Here is a 25,463-nt window from a genome sequence, read left to right as displayed (position 1 = left end):
TAAAAGGTAGGTCGTTAAAGTTAATTGAAATTTAAGAGGAAAAGATTCCTGAGAGTTTCTCATTCAGCTTATTATTAGGAGCTATATTTCTTCTATCTCCTTGTCTTCCAGAGTTTAAGAACATTAGTGGCTTATGTTTTATAAGCATAAATTTTAAGACTATCTTTTTCTCTAAAAGACTGAAACACTGAATCTAAATTTCTATCTATTTTTATATTTCTGTTGGGATTTTTTTTAGTTGAACTTTTTTTCAGGAAAGATTTCTCTTAACCTCAATCGGTATGTGCTTGTTTTTCTCCTCCCTCCAGGCCACCTCCCCTCACCAGTCTCAGCAGTCCACTGTGGACGTGGGTCAGCTCCACGATCCTCAGACCTACACCCAACATGCCATCCAGGTGCAGCACATCCAAGTCACTGAGCCCACTGCCTCAGCTCCATCGTCCTCCCAGGTACATGTCTCCACGGACAATTAACAGAGGTTAATATGGCCTCAGGGACCTTGAAGAGTTAATAAGAGTGAAGAGACATTATTTTCATACCTAGTCCCCTTGACTATTGAAATGATATTGTTATTTTGGACCTTAATTTTTATATAGGAATTATAGGCACACTTGCATTAAGTGATTAGCTTCTCCGGTCCAAATGGAGCCCTGTGATGTGATAGCCTAGAGACACCATGGTCTTTGCTTCCTATTCTAAATGGCCGGATGATAGAATGCAATTGCTGAGTTGTTTCTGTAATTCTGGAACAGTAACTTTGAAGAGTATCAATGTTTTTGCATGGTCGAGTTTATTATTGAGATAGCATGGCTACATCTACCCCAAAATATTTATTAAATCCTTATCCTTTGCATGAAACTTTTCTAGGTCTTGTCCTCAAGGAGCTTAGAGTCTAGTAGGGGATAACACATGTGTACAAGTAAATAGGATGTGAAGTGCCGGTATCTGTACCATAAAGGAAGCATGTAGGGCCACCCCTGATATTTGCAGGTTCCAGGACAATAGTACAGTTGAAGGCCTGCATACTATAGGTTTGAGTACTTAAAAGTTTTGAATCAAGCTAACAAACCGTTAGGTAAAATATGTTCTGTCTTCCTACTTGACATAAATACTTTTATAATATAATTGAAAAATATATGTAAAGTAACAATTGATACTAAAGAACATGGATAGTGCAATTCAAAATTATTTGCATTTTTTGCCAAACACCATGGATGGCACTGGCAGCTGCCAGGCTGTGGCAGGAAGAAGCTGGGAGGAAGGCTTTCCCTCTCTTTTGGCTCTGTGCCCTTCCAATGGCTGTGGAAATCCATAGGACACACATACATGTTCTCTGCTTTCCTATTTATTGGGAGGTGGAGGGAGGCTATGCTGCTTGCTACCTGATCGCCCTCCCCTCCTTCTAGTGTGAAGTTCAGAGGCTGTGAGGGTTCTCATTGCTTCTCTCAATCCAAGACAGGCAGCCTCTATCCACAAGGGGCCCAAGTTTCTCACCCTTACTAGCATCACACTTTTAAGTTTCTCAAAGAAACCTGAGGCTGGAGGGCCAGGAAGGACTCCTCAGAGTTCCTTGTTGGAATGTGGTGGCACAGGGACCACCTTCCCCAAGACTGCTCCTCCTTTCTTCTCACCCAGAGTCTATGCTGCACCTTACATGGCCCTCTGTGTACCTACATGGACACCCTCACCCACATGTCTCAGCTTTGTCCACACCCCTGCAAATGGTGATCCTTTGGCCATCCCTGTTGTCAAAAGTACCCAAATACCATGAGAGAAGCCCACATCCAAAAGACAGGACCACTGCAGGAGGACTGACCCAGGGAAGAGAGTTGTATAGGCTTTTGAAGTGGGTGCAGGGCCATTTCCATAGGGAATGTAGTCCCCAAAGTGTGGCCTAGAAGCGGATACACATTCTAGGTGGGCATGTCCATTTGGCTTCATATGAGGAGGGGCACAGTTGGAGAAGGGCCAACCAAGATTCCTGGAGGGGTCCCTCTTGCTCAGGTCTAAGAGTGAAATGGGAAAAAGTTATGGAAATTCAGAAGAGAGAAAGATATATGTTTAGCAGAGAATCAAGACATTTTTGTAGAAGAAGTGGTGTTTGAATTAGTCTTAAGGGAGGGGTATAATTTTGACAAAGTAGTTGGGGCTGGCATTATGATCTGAATATGCTTTCATTGTAAGTAAAGACACAGAGATGGGAAATTGTAGTGTATTTATAGAAAACTGTATAGGTTAATAACAGGAAATGATGTTTGGAACAATAGTTGGACAGGTAGTTTGGAGCTGGAGTATGAAAGGCTCAAATGGCAGACTGTGGAGCTTGGGCTTTATCCTGTAGACAAGAGTAGCCTCTCCACTGGATGTCTGCATGTAAACCTGTGTTTATCTCCACTAACTGCGGGACTATCCAGTGCACTTCAATAGAAATTATGACTTTAATTTGTGTTACAGGTTAGCTTTGTGACGTAGACAAGTTATTGAGCTATTCAATTCTTTTGACTTCGTGTAGTGCAGATAACTGTATTTACATTCCTTTATCTTTCTCACAAGCTTACTGAAATTAATTTTTTGGATACTCGTGGAGATAATCCTTTGAAAACTAAATAGGACTTCAGAGTTATGATTATTTTTCATTAATTCTATTCGTAATTTATATTATTATTTTTGCAGTGATACTTTCAGTATAACTCACATTAGCCTTCAGTTATCTGTGAGTCTTAACTATATTGGAAATTAGTAATTTTCTATTCTTGCTTTCTCTTTCTCTCTAGGTAGCTGGGCAGCCATTGAGCCCCTCCTCTCAGCAGTCTCAGCAGGGTCTCAGCCCCACCCACATACAAGGCAGTTCTTCCGCACCAGGCCAGGCTCTCCAGCAGCAGCAGCAGAGTTCCTCTGTACAACACACATACCTACCCAATGCTTGGAATTCCTTCCGTGGCTACTGTACGTAAGAAACAAGGGGATAATGCTGTAGGTCATGGGTGGGGAACCTGCAGCCATGGGTCATAATGGCATCAGTTTTATAATTGATTTTCTGGGTTAAAGTATCATTGGACATTTTCTTCACTTCATAAGGCATGTACTTAAATGAGTTTCATGACAAAATTCAAGGCATCGTTTTGATCTGAGAGCCATCTATTTCAGAGACATTGCTGGAGGAAGTGTAGGCAGGTAGTTTAAATAGTATAATAGATGTAGGATATGTTGATGGTATTGATTTATCTCTTCCACCAATGTTTAGTGAATGCTTGTATATCAATCACTGTGCTAGACTCTGGATATACAGAAGATTAATATTAAGATTCACATCAGTGACCACACAATACTAATGTTAGCTAACTTTCATCAAGCTCTTACTATGTGCCAGAACGATTCTAAACCACGTATATATCACGTTCAGTATTCACAATAACCTATGAGACACATACAATTAGTATTTGTATTTTACAGATAAAGTAACTTAGACACAGAGTAGCTTCTCTGAGGAATATAGCTAGTTAACAGAGTCTTGTAACCCAGGTTATCTAGCTTCACCCACTGGGCTGCCCCCACCTAAGGAGATAGGCTTTGGCTCAAGGAGATCATTAGCTAACAGAAAGAGATATATGAGTAGTTGCTTTTAAAACCCCGAGATTAGAGCTACAGTAGCTGTAAAAGGCTGGCTGCTGAAGGTCAGAACAGGTAACAGTCTTGGTGGGGATGACAGCCTTGGGTATGAGCTGGAAAGTATGAGACCTTTGTGATTGAAGATGTGGAAGGAACAGGAATAGAGGTAACAGACTCCATAGAAGTTTTCTAGCTAATTACTGAATAAAGACTGATAGAAACATAATCTGACAACTTCAATAGTAGGAATGAGGAGAAAGAGGGGCCAAGAAGGTAAGAAGGCCAGTGTTGATCTTTCTTTACTATTGACTTCTTTTTTTGAGTCCATCTCTGTTGTGGTTGATCTTTGACTGTGTTACATAGATTTGGTATGGAGTCAGGCTCCAATTCAACTATTTAGTTATTTTTTCAATTTATTCTCTTAAATATTGGTGGGCACAGTGAGGGCTGAGTCTAGTTTCTACTCATGGTAAATACCAGTAGAATCCTGGTAAACTGACATTTATACTTAGTTTAATTCCTGTGAAAGAAATGTGGAATGATGAAGTTAGTCATGGTGATAATAGTATGAACTAGCATTCTAACCTAAAGAAAAGATTCTATAACTGAAATTTTTTATTAGGGAAAAATTTTAAGTACACAAAAATAGAATAGTATAATGAATGCCCTGTACCCAGTTATTCTGCTTCAACAGTTATCAGCTCATGGCCAACCTCGTCCCCTATGTGCCCACCCCCTTTCATTCTCTCACAATCTTCCAACTATATAATAAACCATATCATTTCATCCATAAATATTTTAACATGTATCTCTAAAACCAAAGAAGTATTTTTTTAAAGCACAACTCTAGTACCATTATCACACCTAAAAATAAGTCACAGTAATTTTTTAATACCATCAGATATCCAGCAAGTGCTCATATTTCTGTGATTATCAAATGAATTTTTTAAATCATTGGTTTGTTCAAATTGAGTTCCAAATAAAGGATTGGTTATGTCTTTTGAGTTCCTTTTGATATCTGTGTTCTTCCTCTTTTAAGTTGTAATTTATGTGTTGAAGAAACTGGGTCATTTGTCCAATAGAGTTTCTTACATTCTGGAGTTTGCATTTGGCATCCCTGTATTATCATTTTAAGATGCTTTCTTCTGTCTCTTTTATTTCCTGTAGACTGGCAATTAGATCTAGAGGCTCGATCAGAATCAGGTTTACTTTTCCCTCAGACACATTATAGCTGGTGGTGGTGTACTTTGATCAGGAGGCACATAATATTCGGCTGTCTCCTTTTTCCCTTTGCTCCACTATTTCATTAGAGATTACAAAGTTGTCAGATTATGTTTCTATCAGTCTTTATTCAGTAATTAGCTAGAAAACTTCTATAAAGAAAAAAATTTTACCTTAATGACCATAGGAATGGCAGGATAAATTTAAATATCTAGCTCATCTTTATTTACCAGTTTTTCAAAATTATGAGTTTTTTCTGGCATTACCCAAGGTGACCAATGAGGTGTATGTGTGTGCCTAATACCATTAAGTACTCATGAATTTCAACAGATTTGATGTGTTTCAGACCATTGGAGTTGTTACACTTATTGATGCTCAAATTATCCTATCTTTGGCTAATGGGAGTGTCTTCAAATTCATTCCTGTATCTTTTCTACTTGACCCTGTAGTCTTTCATAGTGTCTTGCACGCTGGTATGACACGACATTATAGGTTCATCTTATATGTTTTCTGTCCCAGGTCTGGAATAAGCTATTTTCCCAAGAAGCTCTGGTCTCTTTTTGTAGAAAATATTATTTAGAGACTATCAATTGGGTGCTAGGGTGAACTTTGTTTTTAGCTTGCCTTAATAACACTGATAGTGAAATAAATTCAAGCTAGATTAATTTGTAACTGCTAGGCAGTAGTGGATACATTGTGCTGCTAATGCAAATGTGAAAATAAAAGAAAAATATTAAGCTAACAGGTAAATGTTTGTAACTTATTTCAAGGTTTTAAAAAATTGTTGAATATTTGTCTTTATGGATATTCAGAATCCACATTTGAGGGAGATGCATTGATTTACTTTTGATATTTGGTAACTCTCTATTAATCTCATGTGATTAATTCTTAACAGAGATGCTTTTACTATATCAAGAAATCACATCAAAAGACTCTCACAGCAAGCAAACCCATGACAATGTCTGAGTGGGGAATGTGGTCACTGATTAGGTATTTGTTTCTACAACTTTTATTAAAATTCGACACCACTGAACTATGGGTATTTTGTTTTTCAGCATCTGAGATTCAAATGATGACACTTCCCCCAGGTCAGTTTGTGATTACAGATAGTGGTGTGGCAACTCCTGTCACCACTGGCCAAGTGAAGGCGGTTACTCCGGTAAGCTGTGCTGCTCGTGAGGGTTTTCCTGTCCATCCTACTGCACCTATCTCCTCTTCCCCCGTCTTCTACTCCCCACCTTTTGATATCTGAGTTAGAAGTACCTCCTCTGTGTTCCCATAATACCTTGTGGTGCTATATTATAACTCTTATCACAGTTTATTTTAATTATTGGTTTACTTTTTGTCTTTTCCCAGTAGATGATGAATTCTTTGAGAGCTGGATCTTGGTCTTTATCTCTTTATTCTCAATGCCTTGCACAGGAGGTTAGGCTATAGCAAATGCTCAATAAATATCTATCTCATTAATAACTATAATGAACCTCCTAGATCTATATACATATAGATTAATAATTGGTCACCTTTTTATGTGCTTCTTGAAATGTAATGAGTCTTTGTTACTATTGGTTATTAATTGGGTTGGGAGAGAATAATATAATGAATTTATTATGGAGCTCTTTTAAACTATTTTAAACAATTCACCCATCCCAGGGTGAAAATGGTACCGTCAATTATCTTGTTATATTTAGGTTAGGCAGGTCAATGTTGATTGTATCTGCTACCTCAGTTTTAATCTTCACTGGTTTATTGTAATCTGCCTCTATGTTCTTAGAAGACAGAGTATGTAAATTTAAATTAAGAAAAATACTCTTAAGTGGGTAGGAATATTGAGATGTTCCCTGGGGAAGGCTGTTTCCCAAGAGGCCTCAAAGAGTAGCAGGGTAGTCTAGTGGCCTCAAAAACCTGATTATTTTTTTTCAAAGCATACTGAGAGCTCACCCATTTTTCAGCCCACAAACACATTAACTAGACTTAGGAGATGTGCATAAATCCAGCGTAACATTATTGTCAATGGAAACAGTAACTAATGTAAAATGGGATAGTCTCATTGGCATGATTAGTGAAATTTTTACTCCCTGTGGGACCCACTGTCTCTACCTTTTTTTGGCCAAGAACTCGTTTGGGAACCTGATTATAGCTAAGGATGTTCCCCTCCCCCTGCCACAATATACATACGTACAGATTTAATGTACATTTTTTGGCGGGGGGTGTTCATAGATTCTTTGAAGCCCACCTATGGATTGCTTAGGGGTCCATGGATCCTGGTTGTGAACCAGCCCTATCCTGCTACAGAAAGACCCACATGGCAAACCAAATCACAGTCAGAGAGTCGCTTGATGAATGTAGACTTAGAATATAAGGCCCTGGATAAATCAAATGGGTATTTTTGACTATGGCCTTTTTTTTGGACGGTGCTTGAAAGACCAATGCGTGAGTTTTCCTCTGTGACTTTTTTTCTTAGCCTATGTAGCTGATCAATCCCCTTTCTGCCCAACATATTTTCTTTAAAATGTTAACATAAAGATATAGCTAGTTGCAGGTCTATGCATAAATTTTCATAATCAGAGGAAACATGAGGAAAAGTAAAGATACTATATGATTTTATAGAGCTAAATCCATTCAATGTAAGAGACTAAATTCTAAGATTGTGTTCTTCCTGTGCTTTTGAGTCTTAAAATCTCTCTCATTTGACAGTAGCATTTTAAAAATGATTTTGCTTGGGAAAACAAAATTTGGGGATGTTTGTTATTACTTTTAATTTTGCTGGTCTTTGAAATACTGAAGTCTTTCAAAGTCTTTATTACTTTTAATTTTGCTGGTCTCTGAAATACTGAAGTAGGAACGATTGATCTTGACTACCTGTGTTGGGGGCCATTATACCTTTTTAATGAGACTTAAAATTTATCTCTTCTTTGATCTATCTTATATTAATGTTAAATTTTAATCAAAAGATAGCAATCTTATTTTATGAATTTCTAAATTCTTAGGAGCAGTACAATAAATAGCACATTTCCTTTGCCATCATGATGCAAATTTCTCTACCCGAAGTTCTTTACTATATCTTTTGGTAGAACAAATAAGATGTTTTCTTAAATTACTTTTGTAGTCAATCACTGTGACTGATTCCTCTTCTCTAAAACAGTTGGGTAAGGCATCTCCTATAGGTGCCTATTTTGGTTTCCTCTTGTTACATTTCTTTGTATATTCCCTCTTTCTGCCCCCCATTAGGCCTCAGATCTCTAAAGATCCTTTTCTTCCTGCTCTAGGGTCATTATGTGTTATCAGAAAGTCAACCAGAATTGGAGGAAAGGCAAGCTTCTGCCCTGTCTGGGGGAGTCCAGATTCAGCCAACTGCGCACAGTGACTTGGACCCCCAGACCACCAGCCAACAACAGCCCACACAGTACATCATTACAACCACCACCAATGGGAATGGGAGCAGCGAAGTGCATATCACTAAACCTTAACTTCCATCCTCAAGCTAGAATCAAGTAATCATACCATGTCTTTTCTCATTCATAAATTTTGGAAATCTTCTGACACTCAGAACTTTTTTAAGATTTATCATTCACTCAAGAGTTTGGAGGTCACAGTTTTGACACTCGTACATACACTGGGGCTTATTTTATCAAGGTCATCTACCAAATTGACTTTTTGAACCCTAAGAGTTTCTACCATGGAATGGAGATCTTTCAGGAGAAAATAGATTTCAAGATGGAGGAACTTTGCCTTGTTCTTGAGTTGGTTTTTTAACACGTTGATAAGCCTTACTTTTCCTTTGTGGAAATATTAAGTGGTGTATTGTGTTTGTACCAAAGGTGGAGAAAGGATATGCCAAGTCCATGGTCATTGGACTTCATTCTAAGCTGTGGCACCAAAGGAAAAGGGGCATTTTATGGGCGTGTGTTAGGTCAGAATCGCTTCATCTTGTGAGTTTGCAGTAATTTACGGATTATGAAAATAACAGTGATGAAATAAAAATAACAATGATGCCAACAAATGTTGACTGACATTCTGAAGGAAAAACTGTCATCTAAATTTTTCTTATTGCTGATTATAAAAAAGAAAAACCTTGCCTTTTTTGGGGAACACCATTATTGGGCTATTGGTTGTGCTTTCCATAGAGGCTGGCCCTCAGAAGATCAGGCCAGATGCCATATTCTGATAAGTCTTACTTTATTACTCCACAACGGTGGACTCCCTGTAAGAAGAAAAGGTTGCTTGATGTCTGCAGAATTTGAACTTCTACCTTAAAGCTTTGCCTCCCATTCTCTGGTGTGGTTGTAATAAGAAAGATATATTGGAGATATTGGTACCAAGTAAAATTACGAAGATAGTTATATCTATGTATAAAGTAAAAAGCACTGAAACCTTGTCCTGCTTTGCAGGATGCATTTACCATTTTATTGGTAAAGGACGAATTTCTTGCCCTTACCAGGTGTACATTCAACCCTTGCTCACAGCATTCAGTGTATTTTAGGACTTCTAATGCTGTCTTTAAATGAACATTCTTTTTAGGTTGAATGGAAAGGTGGCCCTCCTTATTTCTTACCGCTTTTATCTTAAACATATTGCAACTCATCTGGACCATTTGGTATGATCAACTTCACAGTTAGGGGAAAAAATAAGAACGTAGGGACCATTTATAATATGTTAAAGTAATTATAAGAGATCTGGAAGAAATTCAATCTTTATGAATATTATACTGTTAGTAGGGAGAAGAAACAAAATCCTCCAAAATGACAGTTTTGCTTATACGTGTTCCCCTTTGTTAACTATGAATTAAATGGAGAAAAACATTTCCCTTTTTACTGTACATTCCAATTGTACACATAAATCATTGCAGAGATTCAGTATGTATTTTAACAACTTTTATGACATACTAACACATTTGAATAATAATTGCATGGTAGAATTTATCACTGCAGAACAGAAAGACCTAACTTCAATTTCAAATGAAGTTAACTAATTTATTTTATTTACATGTCTGGGTAGAGAGTGGTTCTATAAATTAAGAAGTATAGTAGCTTCTTTATGGTAAAGATACCTTTCTGAAAAGTAAACAATTCTATTGAAATAACTTTATTAATACGTAGATTTTGCACTTTATTTTTGAGATCACATTCATTTTAGTTTTCCTTGCAAATTTGGGCACTAAGAGAACTTGAGAAAGTTACTTGGTAAATGTGTAGAAACTGAAAATGGACTCTATATCTTTGGTAACAAAGAGGTAATGTCAGTGTTTTTAATAGAAAATATTGACTTGAATCATAAGATAGAGACTCGGGTCTCAAAGTACCACAATATAATGATTGTAAATGTGCTAGGGTCCAGTGTAGAAAGACTTGCTAGGTGAAGAATACTACTTTCTCAAAGGTCCACTTCAGTTTCTGTACCTTAAATTTGACCTTATTGGGTCCTTTTTAATTTGAATCAGCAAGGTATCTCCCCTCCCCTCAGTAATAACTTATTGATTAAAATAGAAAACTGTCGCTGAATGGAATGTTCATTTTATGCCAGTTATTTCAAGTTATAAAATACACAGAAGAAAATGTTGTGGAAGGACTTCTTTGTTTCATCCCATCTAAGTTTGTTGTTTTTTTCTTTTCTTTTGTCCTGATGTGGATTAAGTAAAGACTCTATAACTAATTTGTATATTATCAATCAGAGATGCAGGTGGCAGTCAAGCCAAACAATACTGCTTTAAGATCAGGTATTCTGCACATTCATCCAAAGTCATAGGTTTTCAAAAGGACTTGGATTTGAAGAGATGGCAGATTACGCTTATAAAAGCCTTCTGAAGACCCAATTTGGAAAAAAAAAAAATGTATGTAGCCAATGTTTATGTTATTTCCTCTGTTAAGACACATTGGCACTGTAGACTTCAATCAGTGCAGTGTGAAAATTTTGGAGTTACATATAGATTTTACATTTTTATTGTTTGATTTGTGCCCACATAATAGACATTTCATCATGTAAAATTCCTGTTACTCTGGAAAAACCTATTGTTTTTATCTTCTTGAATTGTTTTCTGATTTTGAATTATCCTTTCAAAAAACTCTTATGATATCTAGGGCTAAAAAGCACTTCATGAGATGCTAAAGCTGACCCACGGGTTGAAATGTTGACCCTAACCTTTTATTTAAATGTGAACATTTATTGTACATTCAGTGAGTTATAGTGTTAATAGTCTTGTGCTACTCAGCAAGTGTAAAAATTAATAAATATATTTTGTAATAAACATCTTCCTCGTTTGTATGTGTGAAGCTACAAGAGCTACTGAGATTGTTAATTTTTTCTTTTCTTTCTTTCTTTCTTTTTTTTTCACTCTTACAACTTACAGTGTTTTGATTCTTTGATTCACTCTGGCCTGGTCAGAGACTCCAGGTAAGGGAATTTATGGATGACAACTGTGGAAAGATGCTCCCTTGCCTTTCCACTTGGTGGTTTCTAATTCAAGAACTTCTGAGTGCACTAAGAGAAACTAAGGGCAGGCTATGCAGCCAGCAGGGGAGCAGAGATGGGGCTTTATTTGGAAACCACTATTTTCCAGCAAGGGAGGAACAGTTTCTGAGCCCTCCACCTTCTCTGACGCAGCCCCATCCAATCGAGAGAACTGAGGATGATCTCTGCAGGACTGGTGGAAGTAGCAGTCGAGTCTGAAGCCATTCTAAGTAAGAGCCAGTGAATAAGAAGAAAGACGCCTAGATTCTTAATAAGAGGAACGTATCCTGTTTAATTTCAAAATGTATTTCTTCGACCTGTGTACTTTTTTCGGACATCTAGGGCCCAGGGACGGCAGGTAGAAATGGGGACACGCCGGGACATATGCTGGGCTCCGCGTTCTCAATTAAACTCAAGAAACCCCTGTTTCATCTACTGTAAATGGGAACTAATAGTGCATAGTACAAAAAAATACAGCCGTAGTACAAAGTGGATAGAAAGTGCTTAGCATATTGCCTGGGGCAGGTTATGCTCTCGGCAAACGTTAGCTAATAAAATTACATTCAGTCACTCGGGTTCTAGCCTCAATTCGTGGCCAGGTAAAAACTACCCACACTGTCTCTGCCTTCCCGAACCTCCTAAACCAGGTGAGACCATCAAGCCGACTGCAAACTGTAAGACCCGGCCACGCGAGCTCGTGCCACTCCAGGCCCCGCCCCTCCCCGCCCCCGGCACTCTCCCGGCCCCGCCCCGTGCCGCCCCGCCCTGGATACCTTCCTTGTCGGGTCCTGCGCCGCGCCGCTCCAGGCCCCGCCTCGCGAAGCTCCGGCCCCGGCACTCAGGCCCCGCCCACCTCAACCCCGCCCCTTCCGCTGCCCGAACCTGGAGCGTGCACGCACCGAGACGCCTTGCGGGAGCGAGCGCGTTCTGGAGCCCGCGGGCCGGGAAGCGCAGCGGGCTCGGGGATCCGTGTTTGCGGCTGAGGTCAGGGCGGGCCCTGGGCGGCGAAAGGGTTAAATTGTTGCCGGGGAGCAGAGGGAGGGAGCAGCTGGGTCTCAGAGGGTCGCTGTTCTTGTGGGCATGGGGCAGGGAAGCGGGCATGTTGGGAGCTGGGCGGCCCGGGTAGGTGGGGGTTAGGGTTAGGCACGGTGTGGGGGAAGGGTCGTGGGCGCATAGGTGCAGTTTGGCTGGGCGGGACCCGGACCTGGGGTGGGGTTGACTACGGAAGGGTTTGTTGCAGGGCGGATAGGTTTGGAGCTGGCAGTTGCTCCGGAAGGAGCCTAGGGTTTAGCTTCTTTTGGGGGGAGGGTCCTGGAGGGAAAGTTAACCCTGATGCAGAGGAAAGGCCATTGGGAGAGGCCTTCGTGGTCTAGTAGAGAGGTCCATACGCCGCAAGACTTAGTTTCCGGGGTTCCAACCTTTTGGCAGCTGCCTGCTTTTTGTATTTGGAGATCCTGTTCAGAATACCAGCAGGGCGAAGGTTGCCACTCGAATAGATTAAATTTAGCTACACATCTACCAAATCGAAGAAACTTGTGAGCAAGTTGTGAAACAAAAGTGGTCCTCCTAAGAGTCTGGTAGAACACTGGCTTTGCAGCTGTTACCCTGTTCTATGTCAGTTCTGTTAAGAGGACTTTAAGCATCAGGTTGCTTCTACTGTTTTTTTTTTTTCTATTTTAAAATTTTGTTAAACGCATGTGCCATGTGCCTTCTCACCTGCTTCAGTTATTTAGGCATAAGCAATGTAATGTTAAGGATATTGTAATTTACTGTGTGCTGAAAGGTGATGGCAGCACAGTTGCCCGGAGACCACGCAGCTTTGTCCAATACTAATCTTTCTGCTAGATCTTACATAGATCTGAAATCTCTTCATGATAACTCGAAATAATTTAGTGGAAAGGTGCTTATTTTAGTAGTAATTTTACAGGTCTGCTCTTTGTTTCAGAATGAGAACTCATTACATTTCTACATTATGTGACTACATTAAGTCCTAAACAGTCATCTATCTAGAGATTATTTATTGCAGGAATCCAGGATTGGAAATAACAGTAGGGAGGACCTGGTCCAGCTCCCCTTCATTTTACAGATAAGGAAATTGACACCTGGTCAGGTAAGATTTGCCCAGAGCCACTGAGATTTGGCTAGAAGTTTGGTGTTTTGACTGTTAAGTCTATTTTTTTTTTTCTTTATTTCACTATGTTTGTTAGCTCATTTGGTAGGAATAGGAGGTGGAATGGACTTAGCAAATACTTGTAGAGTGATTTCAGTTCAAGCTCCTTGCTGTTCTTTTAGTTTTGTTCAATCCTGTGGCCTCAGCTTTACACCTGATTCTAGCCATTAGCCTTATGAGATGTTCTCTGAAAAGATATATATATTTTTAGGTGAGGCAACCCTTGGTTGACCTCACAGATTGCAAAGACCTTGTCAGCTTACAATCTCTTATTTTTTATGCCTACAGCACCTGTCTTCCTAGGTGGTCTCCCATTCCAAGTACTAACCAGGCCCAACCCTGCTTAGCTTCCAAGATCAGATGGGATCAGGCTTGTTCAGGATGGCATGGCTGTAGACTCTATGAAAATGTTTTAATATGTACTTTTCTAAAGGTGGCCAGCTGTGTTCAGTTACAACAGGAAGGAGAAGAATAACATTACATTTATATAGTTATAAATATCAGATGGACCATATATAAATATAACTATATTTATAGTTATAGATATCAGGTGGTTTGGCCACTACTTTAGTGGCTGTCCTGGTCAGGTGCTTGGAGCCTCTGGAGTTTATTTGGACTAATAAAGTTGTATTAAGATGTCCTTTCCATGATTTAAATTGAGAGTTTACACAGAAGGTATTGTGTATAGTATTAAGAACATGGGTTTGCAGTCAGGCAGACCTGAGTTTTGGTCCTAACTCTGGGGCTGGGCAAGTTACTTATCTACTTTGATCCTCCTTTTAATATCTGTAGAATAGATATAATAATCCTGTGTTGCACAGTTTTAAGAATTAAATGAGATATGAAAGAATGCTTAAAAGGCCCTCATTAAATAACTTATTGTTAGTGTCTGAGCTTTACGAATAGATATTCAGTGAATTTTCTTTTGTGAAAGAACAGAATTAATTGCTAAAAACCCCAATTCTTAAAGAAATTACATTATAATAGATTATTGGCCTGGGAAGTCTAAATTATGGACTCTGCTGATCTGTTTATTTTTTAATCTCTGAGTCTCACATGTAAAATGAAGTTGTAAGAAATTCTATAAATTTGAGAGTTGTTATAGACGCATTCTGAGTAGTGAGAGACCTAGATAACATCTGAAAGTTGAGATGAGAATGCAGTGGTAGAAAGGAGAGAGAGGAGCTGTTTAGCTGTAGATAGGGTGTAAGGATAAGATCTAAGAATAGATTTGAGATTGAATATTTTCTGGGCCAGAATATTTTCTGAAGAAGCATGTCAACCAGATCCCTGGGATTTCTGCCTTTCTATCTCAAGGTATAACTGCATATGTTTGTCTAGATTACCTGTGGAACATAATGGATTCCTTGGACCATATGCTGACGGATCCCCTGGAACTGGGTCCATGTGGAGATGGCCATGGTGCACGTATTATGGAGGACTGTCTCCTGGGCGGCACCAGGGTTAGTCTGCCTGAAGACCTTCTAGAGGATGTAAGTTATAACATTGTCACTGTCTTTTCTTCTTTATCAGCTCCCCTATAGCTGTTATTCTAAACCTTTTTCATGCTCTACAAGTTTTTAGTCTTTTGTCCTCCCTTCTGTTTCATTTTGTACATTGCCGCCAGAGCGATTTCTGTCTTTTTTTTTTAAGTGTAGTCTACTGAATATGGCGATTGAGAAAGAAATTATAAGCTACGTTCTGCATGTTTAATAACACGTCAGCATAACTTGATAATATGATGTAAGCCCTATTTTTAACAAGATAATTTTCAGCAATTAAAAAGAAGTTTTATATTTTAGGAGTAGAATTATGTGTTTACATTAAAATGATTACCCATGTTGTGAATCATGAAACAAAACCCAAATGTATTTGTTTCCATGAGGTAACCTGCTAGTACTTCTTAAAGTACATTGTTAATTGCTTGTGTAATTGTTCTCCCCTCCAGACTCTCTATGTATATATACACACAGTACTAGTCTGTCTTAGTATTTAGCACATAGAAGATATCCAGTATATAATTGTTGAGTTGGGAATGAACTCCATCCTGCTGTTCCTCACTCTTAGCAGGTGACCTCAATTCCTCAAGTTCTCTACTCCCATGTTAACTTTTCCTGCCACCATTTTAAGCTGAACTCAGATTTCTACCATCATATCCCTTGTTGGCAGAAAGTTTTCAAATGGGATTCTTTCTACTGAGATTATTTTCCTCTGGATCATTATTTACTGTTGGGTGTAAGACTGTGGTTTATATGTAGTCTTTACTAATCTGAGTTTTGAGAATTGAGTAAATATCAGTGGAATTTTAGGTTGTTTAAAAAACTTTAAAACTTAGATGGTGGTAATGGTTGCGCAACAGTGTGAATGTACTTAATGCCATTGAACCGTACACTTAAAAATGGATAAAATGGTAAATTTTATGTCATGGATATTTTACCACTCAGAAAAAACTTAAAAAACCTATTTTTCTCGTTTACTTTTCTCCTGCTTTTCCTAATTCTTCTAGCCTGAGATCTTCTTTGATGTGGTCAGCCTTTCAACGTGGCAGGAGGTACTGAGTGACTCTCAGCGCGAACACCTCCAGCAGTTTCTGCCTCACTTTCCTGAAGACAGTACTGAGCAGCAAAATCAGCTCATCCTGGCCCTGTTCAGTGGGGAGAACTTCCGCTTTGGAAACCCTCTGCACATTGCCCAGAAGCTTTTCCGAGGTGCGTAGCTCAACATTCTTTTTTTGATAACATTTTTTTTTTATGGCGACATTGGTTAACGAAATCCAGGACGTTTCAGCTGTACACTTTAAAATAAGGCATATATATGTCTACGCTTTGTGTTCTCCTTTCATAGATTTCTTTCTGTCACCACATATTCGACCCCCTTTACCCTGTCTGCCTCCCTACTTCCCCCATCCCCTACCCTCTGGTTCAACATTCTTTTTTTGAGAAGGGCGGAAGGTGAGAACACATTCACTTATGTGAATACTCCTTTCTTCATTTTATTCTGTTTATTTTTGCTTACAGATACTGAAGCAATAGAATGGTTTTGTGCAATACTTTGATGCCTTGGCCAGTGTATTTTTTAATAACATTTTTAACTTACATAGGAAATATATAAATCATGAGTGTATCACTCATTGATTTATTAAAATAAGAACTTAGCTGTGTAATCACCACCCACATAAAATGTTACTAGCATCCTAGAGGCACTTTTTATAACTAGTCTTTAAAAATTTTTAAAAACCCCTTATCATTTGCTTTATTACATGCACACGTGTGTATATGTGTGTCTGTGACACACTTGTGTGCAGAAAAATGACACTTCACCGCCAAGCACTTCAGCATGTATCTCTTAACAAGGATATTCTCCCACATAGTCACAGTCTATATCACACCCAAGAAATTTTGCATTGAGAAAATCATATAGAATATCCCATGTATAAATTTTCTCAGTTTTCAAATGTTCTCTATAGTTGCCTTTTAAATCTTGGACCAATTCAAGGTTTATACATTATGTTTGGATCTCATGTCTCTTAGCTTCCTGTATCTAAGGCCCTCTGCCTTTTGTTCCTCTTGTCTTTCAAAACAGACATTTTTGAAGAGCCTAAGTAGGATACTGGAATTGTAAAACATCCTGTTTTCTGGGGAATTGTCTTGTTTTCTCATGATTGGATTTCGGTTAACCATTTTTTTGCCAGGAATACTAAATGGGAGACGTTATTTTCTTTTCCGTCATCACCTCAGGAGGCAGATGATGTCAGTTTTTCCGTTGTTGGTAATGCCACGTTTGATCCCTTGGTTAAGTAGGTGTCTGCCAGACCTACTGATTGTAAGGGTACCTTTTTTTCTTTATAATTAAGAAGCAAGCTATGGAGTGATACTTGGGGACCATGTAATAATCTTATTTCCCAGAAGCCTTTGTTTTGCTCTTTGGTTTTAGCACCCATTGATAATCCTTGCTTGAATCAGTTATTACATTGGGAATTTAAAAATGGTTTGGGGCTACTCTTAAGTCAGAGTGTTCTCTGTCTATAGAGAGGAGCAGGGAAGCCTCTTCCCCTCCCCTGTTCTGAAGCAGTCCTTTGTTTTGGCAGGAGGCCCTGAAAGAGCATTGTTTCTCCTTGAGTTTTATTAAACTTGACAACTTGACAGCTGTAGAAATGTGGAGCCTGGAGCCAAAAAGCTTATCATTTCAAACCTCTCATTATCTTAAGGGTTTAAGATCTTAAATCTTGGTTGGTTATTAGTTTAAAGGGGACTTCCCCTCTCTGGTCAACAGAGGTTTATTTCACTGAAGCCAGGGGCCTCAGGTGGGAATAAACTGTTTCTTCTCATGGAGCCTCTTCATTTTAGAGGGATTATGTCAGGGACCTTATGTAATGTTACCACAGTCTGTTTGGCTGTTATGTCTTTCCACAAAACAATATGATAGTATGGTAAGGGTACAAGCAAGGAGTGTCAAGGCCGGAATTTCTGCATATTTCACTCAGTCCAGTATCACATTTCAGTTCCAGTGTTGCTGAAGACAACTGTATTACTATGGTTATTATGATTTTCAGTCTTAATTAAACTATCATTGCTTTTTGGTATTCTTTTACCTTTGATTATATTTTCTGATTCTGTTTTAAATATTCACTTTTTCCTTGAGTTCCAAATGCTTATCAAACTCTCTTACCTCCTATTTCATAAAGGAAAAGATCATTCCTCTTAAACTCCAAATTCCCACTTCCAGCTTCCACCCCCACTTACTGCTTTAATTTCCATTCTGACCTCCTTTACTTATCTCAGATGAAGAAGGATTTTTTTCCTTCTGTTTAAGAGTAACCTCTGCTCTTGAACCTTTTTTCTTTTACCTACCTCCTCTGGGGCCTTGTTTCCTCAGTTAACCTTTTTTCTCTGTCCTGTGTATTCTCTCTACTTGGATATTCATTGCACTTGCTCTTTTTTTTGCCTGTAGATGTGTTTGGGGGTCTCATACTAAAAGGAGTTCTTAACCACCTGTTCCCTTTATTGTCCACTATCATTTTCCTTTATCTAAACTTCTGGAAACGTGTCTGTAGCTATCTCTTTCAGTTATTCTGCTCCTGTCCCCTTGTGGGCCAATAGAAATAGCACATAAACCACATTGTTTAATTAAAAATTTTCCGGTAGTTGCTTTAAGAATAGTAAAAGCAGTTTCATTAATTTTAATTATTTTCATAATAATTCAAATATTTTTTAACTTGGCATGCTCCAAATATTTTAACAGAGGTGTAGGTGTTGAGGAAACTAAAGACTGAAGGAATATAACTTTAAAGAAGTGCACCAGCAAAGAAGTAGAATATTAGTCCAATTTCTTTTCTTTTTTATAGTCCAATTTCTATATGTTTAACAGCATCAGTCACATTAAACTTTTGGCTCACTTCTTGAAGATCAAATTTCCTGTTTTCCTACAACAGGTGCAGAAGGCGCAGCATAACATGGTTAACAGCTTGGACTCTGGAGCTAGACTACCTGGGTTCAAATCTGATTTCCCCTTTTATTAGCTATGTGACCTTGGCAAGTTATTTAACTTCTCTATGCCTCAATTACTTCATCTGTAAAATGAAGGTTTAGCAGTACCTTCTTTATGGAGTTGTTACGAAGATTAAATGAGTTACTGTATGCAAGGCCCTTACATAGTGGCAGTTATGCGTCAGGTACTATTTTAAGTGTTTGCTTTTATTAGTTACCTTGGCTACTATTCAGGTAGTTGGAAAGAAAAGAAACACCTTGTACTTTGACCCCCTTATTTTAGCTTTCTGAGATTAGCTTCTCAATCTCTTCCTCTCAGTTCTCATCATAGCCTACCCGTTCAAATCTAATAGGTCTCAGTGGATCTCTTAGACCTCTTTATCCGAAGCAGTGGTACCAGTTGCTCACGTCCAGTGATCTCCAGGTACCATGCTCAGTTGACCTCTGCATTGTTCCCCTTCCTGTCCCAGCATCCAAAGTATCAACAAGTCTTTCTTTCTCCCTCAAAAATATATCTCAAGTCTGTTTACTTCCATTCATTTAACCATTGTTTACTAATCAGCTAATATGTACCAGATAGTCTTTGAGGTTCTGGAGATACAGTAATGATCTTACATTCTAATAAGGAAAAACATGATAAGTAAGCAAATACTTGTTGGTATTTAGAAATACCCAAGAATAAGAAAGGGTAAAGGGTAAACTGGGAAGGAGCTGTTTTAGGTACGATATTTGGGTACCTTCTCCAATGAGATGATATTTGAATGGAAACTTAACGAAGGTGGGAAGAGCAAGCCATGGAAATACTGGCTGTTGGTAGGAAGCATTGCAGGCAGGGAGAGCTTTAAATACAAAGGCCTTGAGAAAGTAGCATATGTGGCCTGTTCAGGAAACAGCGTGGAAGCCAGTGGGGATGGGGCAGAGTGAACAAAAGGGAGACTGGTGGAAGACGAGGCCAGAGGTGGCATGAGACAGGCTATGAAGGGCCTTGTAGGCTATCTTTAGGGCCTCAGCTTTTCTTGAATGTGGAGGGAAATTGTCAGACCATTTCGTGCCACTCCTCAGCTACAACCTGCTCTGCTTTAGGCATCCAGCATTTCTTTAAGGTTTAGAACACGCTAAGTTCTTCCTTGTTTCAGGGTCTACTTTAGCATATACTGTTCTTCGCCTTTCCTCCATTTTCACTTCTTATTTTAAAATTCCCATTTACTTTATTTTCTTCCCAGTTTTTCATTTCAAAAAATTTTAAGCACATAGAAAAGTTGAAAAATAATACAACAAACATTCATATAATTTTCACCTATGTTTATCAGTTGTTAACATTTTGCTACAATTGCTCTAATCAGGCCTCATTTTATATATTATTCTTTAGAGATCCCTTTCCTGATTTAACTGTCATTACTCTATAGTTTCTTCAAGTTAATTTCCTAATAGTACTTAAGAGAGTTGAATATTATTTATCTGTTGACCTCTTTATTTTCTGTCCTCCGACTGGCTCCACATAGACATAGGTTATCTTCCCCATCATCCATACTGTCTTCCAGTTTAGAGGAGTTTACCACATTTTAAGCACACATTAAATATATGTTGAGTGATGTATATATAGTTGTATCTCCATTCTTTTAAGATGGACACTTTAACCCTGAGGTGGTCAAGTACCGGCAGCTCTGCTTCAAGTCACAGTACAAGCGATACCTCAACTCTCAGCAGCAGTATTTCCATCGGCTGCTGAAGCAGATTCTGGCTTCTCGGAGTGTGAGTAATGCTGGGAACCGGGTATAAAACATGAACTCACAGATTTCACAACTCCAAGAAGTGATTGAAGTACAAAATACAAAAGATACCACTAAGAAAAAAATACTAGCAGTTGAGCCATCATACATTTAAGCTATACCATCTTTATGATCAGTTTTAAGATGTACCCTGATTTCAGAGATGTTAAAACATGAAAAAAGATACCTCTTAAATCGATGAAATATTGTAGCTTCAGTAGTTACCAAGATAAGTAAGTTGATTTCATGGCTTATTAAGAGAACCAGGTTGCTCTGGGATTGCTGTGTGAGAGCACACGGGCCTCCGAACGCGCTGACGGGTGTGCAGCACACCAAGCTCAGTGGCCCTGGGGCTGGACTAGCTTGGAGATTCTTCGAGCCAAAGTGTTTCTGCCCCTCAGTGGTTTAAGCTTCAGTATGGAAATATTTGGGTGTCTAGTATAAGTGTTCATTCTCGATGGAGCAGTTCAGCACTCAGAATTTTCCCTGTGTAATCAATTCAGGCCCTTTTTTTTGGACACATTCATATAGGTGCATCTTCCTTTGTGATCTGAAGGGAGGAAATTGAGCTTGTTAAACAATGAAGAGAGGAAAATGTAGACTTAGAGATTGTACCAGCGAACGCTCTGATGGGTAGCGTGTACCCCCACCTGACCTCTTCCTAGGACTTACTGGAGACAGCCCGGCGGAGCGGCCCTGCCCTTCCCTTTCGGCAGAAGCGCCTTTCACCATCCCGCACCCCTGAGGAGCGGGAGTGGCGGGCCCAGCAGCGCTACTTGAAGGTCTTGAGGGAAGTGAAGGAGGAGTGTGGTGACACAGCCCTGTCATCTGATGAAGAGGGTGAGTGTCCTTGGGCACTTGGGGTAGCTGAGGTGTTGGAATTATACCAGCAGCTTGTTATTTGGTTGGAGCCAGTGATAGCCGTTTATCTCCCCAGCAAAGAAGTTATCCCAGTTGTCAGTGGTGGGGGTGGGGATAGTGGGACCCAGAGCTCCTTATCTTGGAGCACTAAGACATTACTGTTAGGTGGGGTGTGACTATATACCTTTTTTACCCTTGATGCTTAAATGGCACTTGAGTGTAGTTGAGACGAATCCCTGCATGGCAGGGCTCTCCACAGTAGGCCTGTCTAGTCCTATTGTGCCACTTGAGAGAACTGCTTTTCCCCTTACAGGAGAGTAGTAGTGACTGTTGGCCTGCTGCAATGCGACCCCATCATTCTGTTGAAGTCTCTCTTCCTGGAAGAGCCGTTTAAATGACCTAAGTGTGCTCCAGTTCGTCTGGGGAAGGGTCAGAAAGAAATGGTGGAACCCTGGCTTCCATGTTTTTGGCTTACCCTTGTTGAACCCAAATGGCCACTTACCCAATCTCCCCTATTGGAGTCCACAGCCACGTTGGATTTACAAGAAAAATTTTCTTTTGAAGATCTCAGCTCATGGCTTCCGAGCTCTCCAGCACGTTCTCCTAGCCCTGCGGTGCCCCTGAGGGTGGTGCCTACGCTTTCAACCACGGATATGAAAACTGCAGGTGAGAACCAAGCTGATGCTGTCGACATCCTGGGAAATCCGAGTTTAGACCTGACAATTCCTTTAGAGGGAAGTGGGTACTAAATTTTTACCTGCCAGGAAAGCAAAAAGATGTTCTTTAAAATTAGGAGATTTGGAGAAGTTGTTGTGCAGTTTTACTTTTTTTTACAAGTGGGTAGACTTTTTTGCCCTCTTTGCTTTGAAATTTTTTTCTTAGGAGCTAATCAGCTGATATTTTGGGTTAAAGCAGAATCTTACAATAGCAACAGTAAGGGATGATTCAGTAATAGAACAAGGGGTAACCAGAGCCATAGCAGTTTCTTAGAATGTCTGTGAAATTAGAGAAGAATTTTTAGTTGGGATAGGAATCAAAGAACATTGAGAACCTTTAATGTGTTTTAGGAGCAGCTAAGTCTTTCCTGTTGACCAATGTATAGAAAAACTTCCGAAGAGTTGATCCTGTGACTGTTTCAAGATTGCTGATACTTGTAGTACCCAGAAGTCAGAAGGGAAACTCAGAGAAACACTAATTTTTGATTATGACAAATGACTAGAAAAATTTAAATTTCAGCATTGTGTTAGTGAATGACCTAGTTCATGTGGTTTGGTTCATTTTCTCTCAGATAAAATAGAGCTGGGGGACAGTGACCTGAAGATAATGTTAAAGAAGCACCATGAGAAGCGGAAACATCAACCGGTAAGATTGGGGGCAGGGTGTATATGGTCATTAGTGGTTTTCAGTCTCATATATCTGGTTTGGCTGTGGTAAGGAAGATACAAGTAGTCACTACTTAATTTCTGTTCCCTTTCCTTCTCATTATTAGAGGACAGGAGCAACCAGAGAGGTTAGTAAACACCAAAGATGTGATAAGAAGACCCATGCTTTGACTTTATAAGGCATGCTTAACAGTGTCTGACTTAATCTTTACAAGACTGGTAGATGAATCATCATATCCATTTACCACTGCTCAGAGAGGTTAAGGAGCTTGTCCTCAGCCTCGCAGCTAGTAAGTGGCAGAGCCAAGAGTCAGATCCTGTACTTTCCCACTTTTTACTGTTTCTGTTACTCCACCGAATTGAGGTACTGCCAATGCAGCCAAGCCAGAGCACATAGTAGAGGAAGGAAAGGTGGTCCATCTAAGGCTGAGCGGTGAGATGGGAAGTCCCACGGTGGAAATCAGAACTGACTTCTCTCTTTCTTTTCCACTTACTGTGATATTGGGCAAATCCCTTAAATTCTCCGAATCTCATTTTCAGACTGGGAAATAGAATGATACTTACTTAAGATTGTTTGAAGAGCACACAAAATAAGGAATGCAAAAGAGCTTTATAGACTGTCAATGCCATGCAGTAGTTTGGAATGGGGTTCTCTATGCCCCAGTATGAGAAGCAGTAGTTTTAATCTCTGCATGTTTTTAATTCAACATGATTTTCTCAAGTGCAGGTAACAGCTAAAATAATCTGTTAGGTAAATTGGCAAAGCCTCCAGTTTTAGCTCTGTATTTGGGCTTCAATAGTAAATATCTGAATATCGCATCTAGGATCACCCGGACCTTTTGACAGGAGACCTGACTCTCAATGACATCATGACTCGAGTAAATGCTGGCAGGAAAGGTTCTCTAGCAGGTAAATGACATCATCTGTAGGTAGCCATCATCTGACTATGGTGTTAAATTATATGAGCCTGTCTACATGTTGCAAAAATAAATGAAATCATAGAATGTTTATGAAATTAGAGAAGAGTTTTTGATTGGGATAAGAATCAACGTTAAGAACCTTTAATGTATTTTAGGAGCAGCTAAGTAATTGAGGTGATTTTTATTGACCATTGTATAAAAAAACTAGAGTTGATCCTGTGTCTGTTTCAGTAACTTATTGTTACTGCCTCTAATGGATTTATAGGCAGAAAATAAATATAAAATCACAACGACAGGTCTTTGACTTCTTAATGTGTTAAGATTAATTTGTAAATCACTCATTGGGTTTGTTAAAAAAACTAAATGTCTTATTATTGAGACTTTTCTTTCTTTTATTGGTGGGCTTTGGGAAAATAATATGTTGATAAGACTCCTTACTCCCGGATGTAGAAAAAATGCAGTTCTATGACTTATGTTGCTTTTTCTTCACAGCCCTATACGACTTGGCTGTCCTTAAAAAAAAGATTAAGGAAAAAGAGGAAAAGAAGAAGAAGAAAATAAAAATGATCAAGTCAGAGACAGAGGAGTTGGCTGAGCCCTTGAGCAGTACTGAAGGCATTGCACCTCTCTCACAGGCTCCATCTCCGCTGGCCGTGCAGGCTATCAAGGAGGAGTAAGTGAGCAACAGGGATTACGGCTCAAGAGCGAAAGGTTTAGCGGAGGGCTGTACCCAATACTGGTGCCTGGTGCGATCTGGTTTGTGCTGAACCTGTAAGTCCTGAGTCCCGGGGTCCTGCTAGAGAAAGTGTATAGTATGGTGTTTTACTGAACTTTTTTTTTTTTTTTTTTTTTATTATGGGTGCCAGGAGGCTTGGAGGGCTTAAACCAATCTGTGGATGTGTTCTTGGTCTTTTTTGTTGTTCTTATATTTTTTTCTCTCATTAGGCCTCTTGAAGACCTCAAACCTTGCCTTGGAATCAATGAAATATCATCCAGCTTCTTCTCTCTTCTGTTAGAGATCTTGCTACTGGAGGGGCAGTCTAGCCTTCCTGTGGTAAGAGTTTTGGAAAAGTCGGATGTACATCAAAGTTTTCAAGTTGTAGAAATCTTTAATGGTCTATGGCTTAAGAAGCAGAACTCTGGGTTCTTCCCAGAACCCTGCAGCAAACTTGCTTTGTGGCTTGGGCAAACTGGACAGGTACACCCCAGCTTGCTCGGACACATTCGTGGGATTGCTGGTGCAGTATGGAAAACTAACTGGGTTCTGCCTTTACTTTTCCACAGCTAGAGGAGCGGGTTTTGGATTGGCAGTCATCTCCCGCCAGCTCCCTCAATAGCTGGTTCTCTGCGGCCCCCAACTGGGCAGAGTTGGTGTTACCAGCCCTGCAATATCTTGCTGGAGAAAGTCGTGGTAAGGTACTTTTTTATGTAAGGTCAATATGTTTTCTCTCCCTATATGTAATTATTTCTCATAGTGAACTACAGCTTTGCTGGTTAAAACCACTGTGGCTTTGCATAATGCCATGCCTTGGAGGTCTCTGCTATCTTGATTCACTATGAAACATTCAGAAGTTGTTTCCGAGCTCAGGGATTTCGGTTTT

General features: G+C 39.4%; 2 protein-coding genes and 1 pseudogene across 7 annotated transcripts in view; 2 read left to right on the top strand and 1 right to left on the bottom strand.

Annotated features, from left to right (window-relative positions):
- PRDM10 (PR/SET domain 10) overlaps positions 1-11,071 on the top strand; it is an 83,137-nt gene extending 72,066 nt beyond the window's left edge. For 3 of the 4 annotated variants that reach the window (XM_011376206.2, XM_011376204.2, XM_011376205.2), the window contains exons 19-22: positions 309-449; positions 2,775-2,946; positions 5,886-5,989; positions 8,097-8,344. In XM_011376206.2, coding sequence (XP_011374508.1) covers positions 309-449; positions 2,775-2,946; positions 5,886-5,989; positions 8,097-8,297 — 618 coding nt within the window. In that variant the 3' untranslated portion in view covers positions 8,298-8,344. Of the gene's footprint in view, positions 1-308; positions 450-2,774; positions 2,947-5,885; positions 5,990-8,096 lie in introns of all 4 variants that reach the window. The other variant, XM_023521041.1, reaches the window with a different exon arrangement.
- A 1,068-nt stretch (positions 11,072-12,139) lies between these two features.
- The window catches only part of NFRKB (nuclear factor related to kappaB binding protein), a 32,536-nt gene continuing 19,212 nt past the window's right edge, over positions 12,140-25,463 (top strand). For 2 of the 3 annotated variants that reach the window (XM_011376201.2, XM_011376200.2), the window contains exons 1-12: positions 12,140-12,258; positions 13,301-13,384; positions 14,786-14,937; positions 15,951-16,152; positions 20,555-20,682; positions 21,365-21,539; positions 22,089-22,226; positions 22,849-22,922; positions 23,767-23,851; positions 24,355-24,535; positions 24,808-24,916; positions 25,147-25,273. In XM_011376201.2, the coding sequence (XP_011374503.1) occupies positions 14,803-14,937; positions 15,951-16,152; positions 20,555-20,682; positions 21,365-21,539; positions 22,089-22,226; positions 22,849-22,922; positions 23,767-23,851; positions 24,355-24,535; positions 24,808-24,916; positions 25,147-25,273 (1,354 nt within the window). In that variant the 5' untranslated portion in view covers positions 12,140-12,258; positions 13,301-13,384; positions 14,786-14,802. The remainder of the gene's footprint in view (positions 12,259-13,300; positions 13,385-14,785; positions 14,938-15,950; positions 16,153-20,554; positions 20,683-21,364; positions 21,540-22,088; positions 22,227-22,848; positions 22,923-23,766; positions 23,852-24,354; positions 24,536-24,807; positions 24,917-25,146; positions 25,274-25,463) is intronic. The other variant, XM_011376202.2, reaches the window with a different exon arrangement.
- LOC111729906 lies at positions 13,724-13,842 on the bottom strand (annotated as a pseudogene).

This window comes from Pteropus vampyrus, unplaced genomic scaffold (genome assembly GCF_000151845.1).
Source record: "Pteropus vampyrus isolate Shadow unplaced genomic scaffold, Pvam_2.0 Scaffold288, whole genome shotgun sequence".
NCBI lineage: Eukaryota > Metazoa > Chordata > Mammalia > Chiroptera > Pteropodidae > Pteropus > Pteropus vampyrus.
This window is presented reverse-complemented; position numbering and strand designations above follow the sequence as displayed.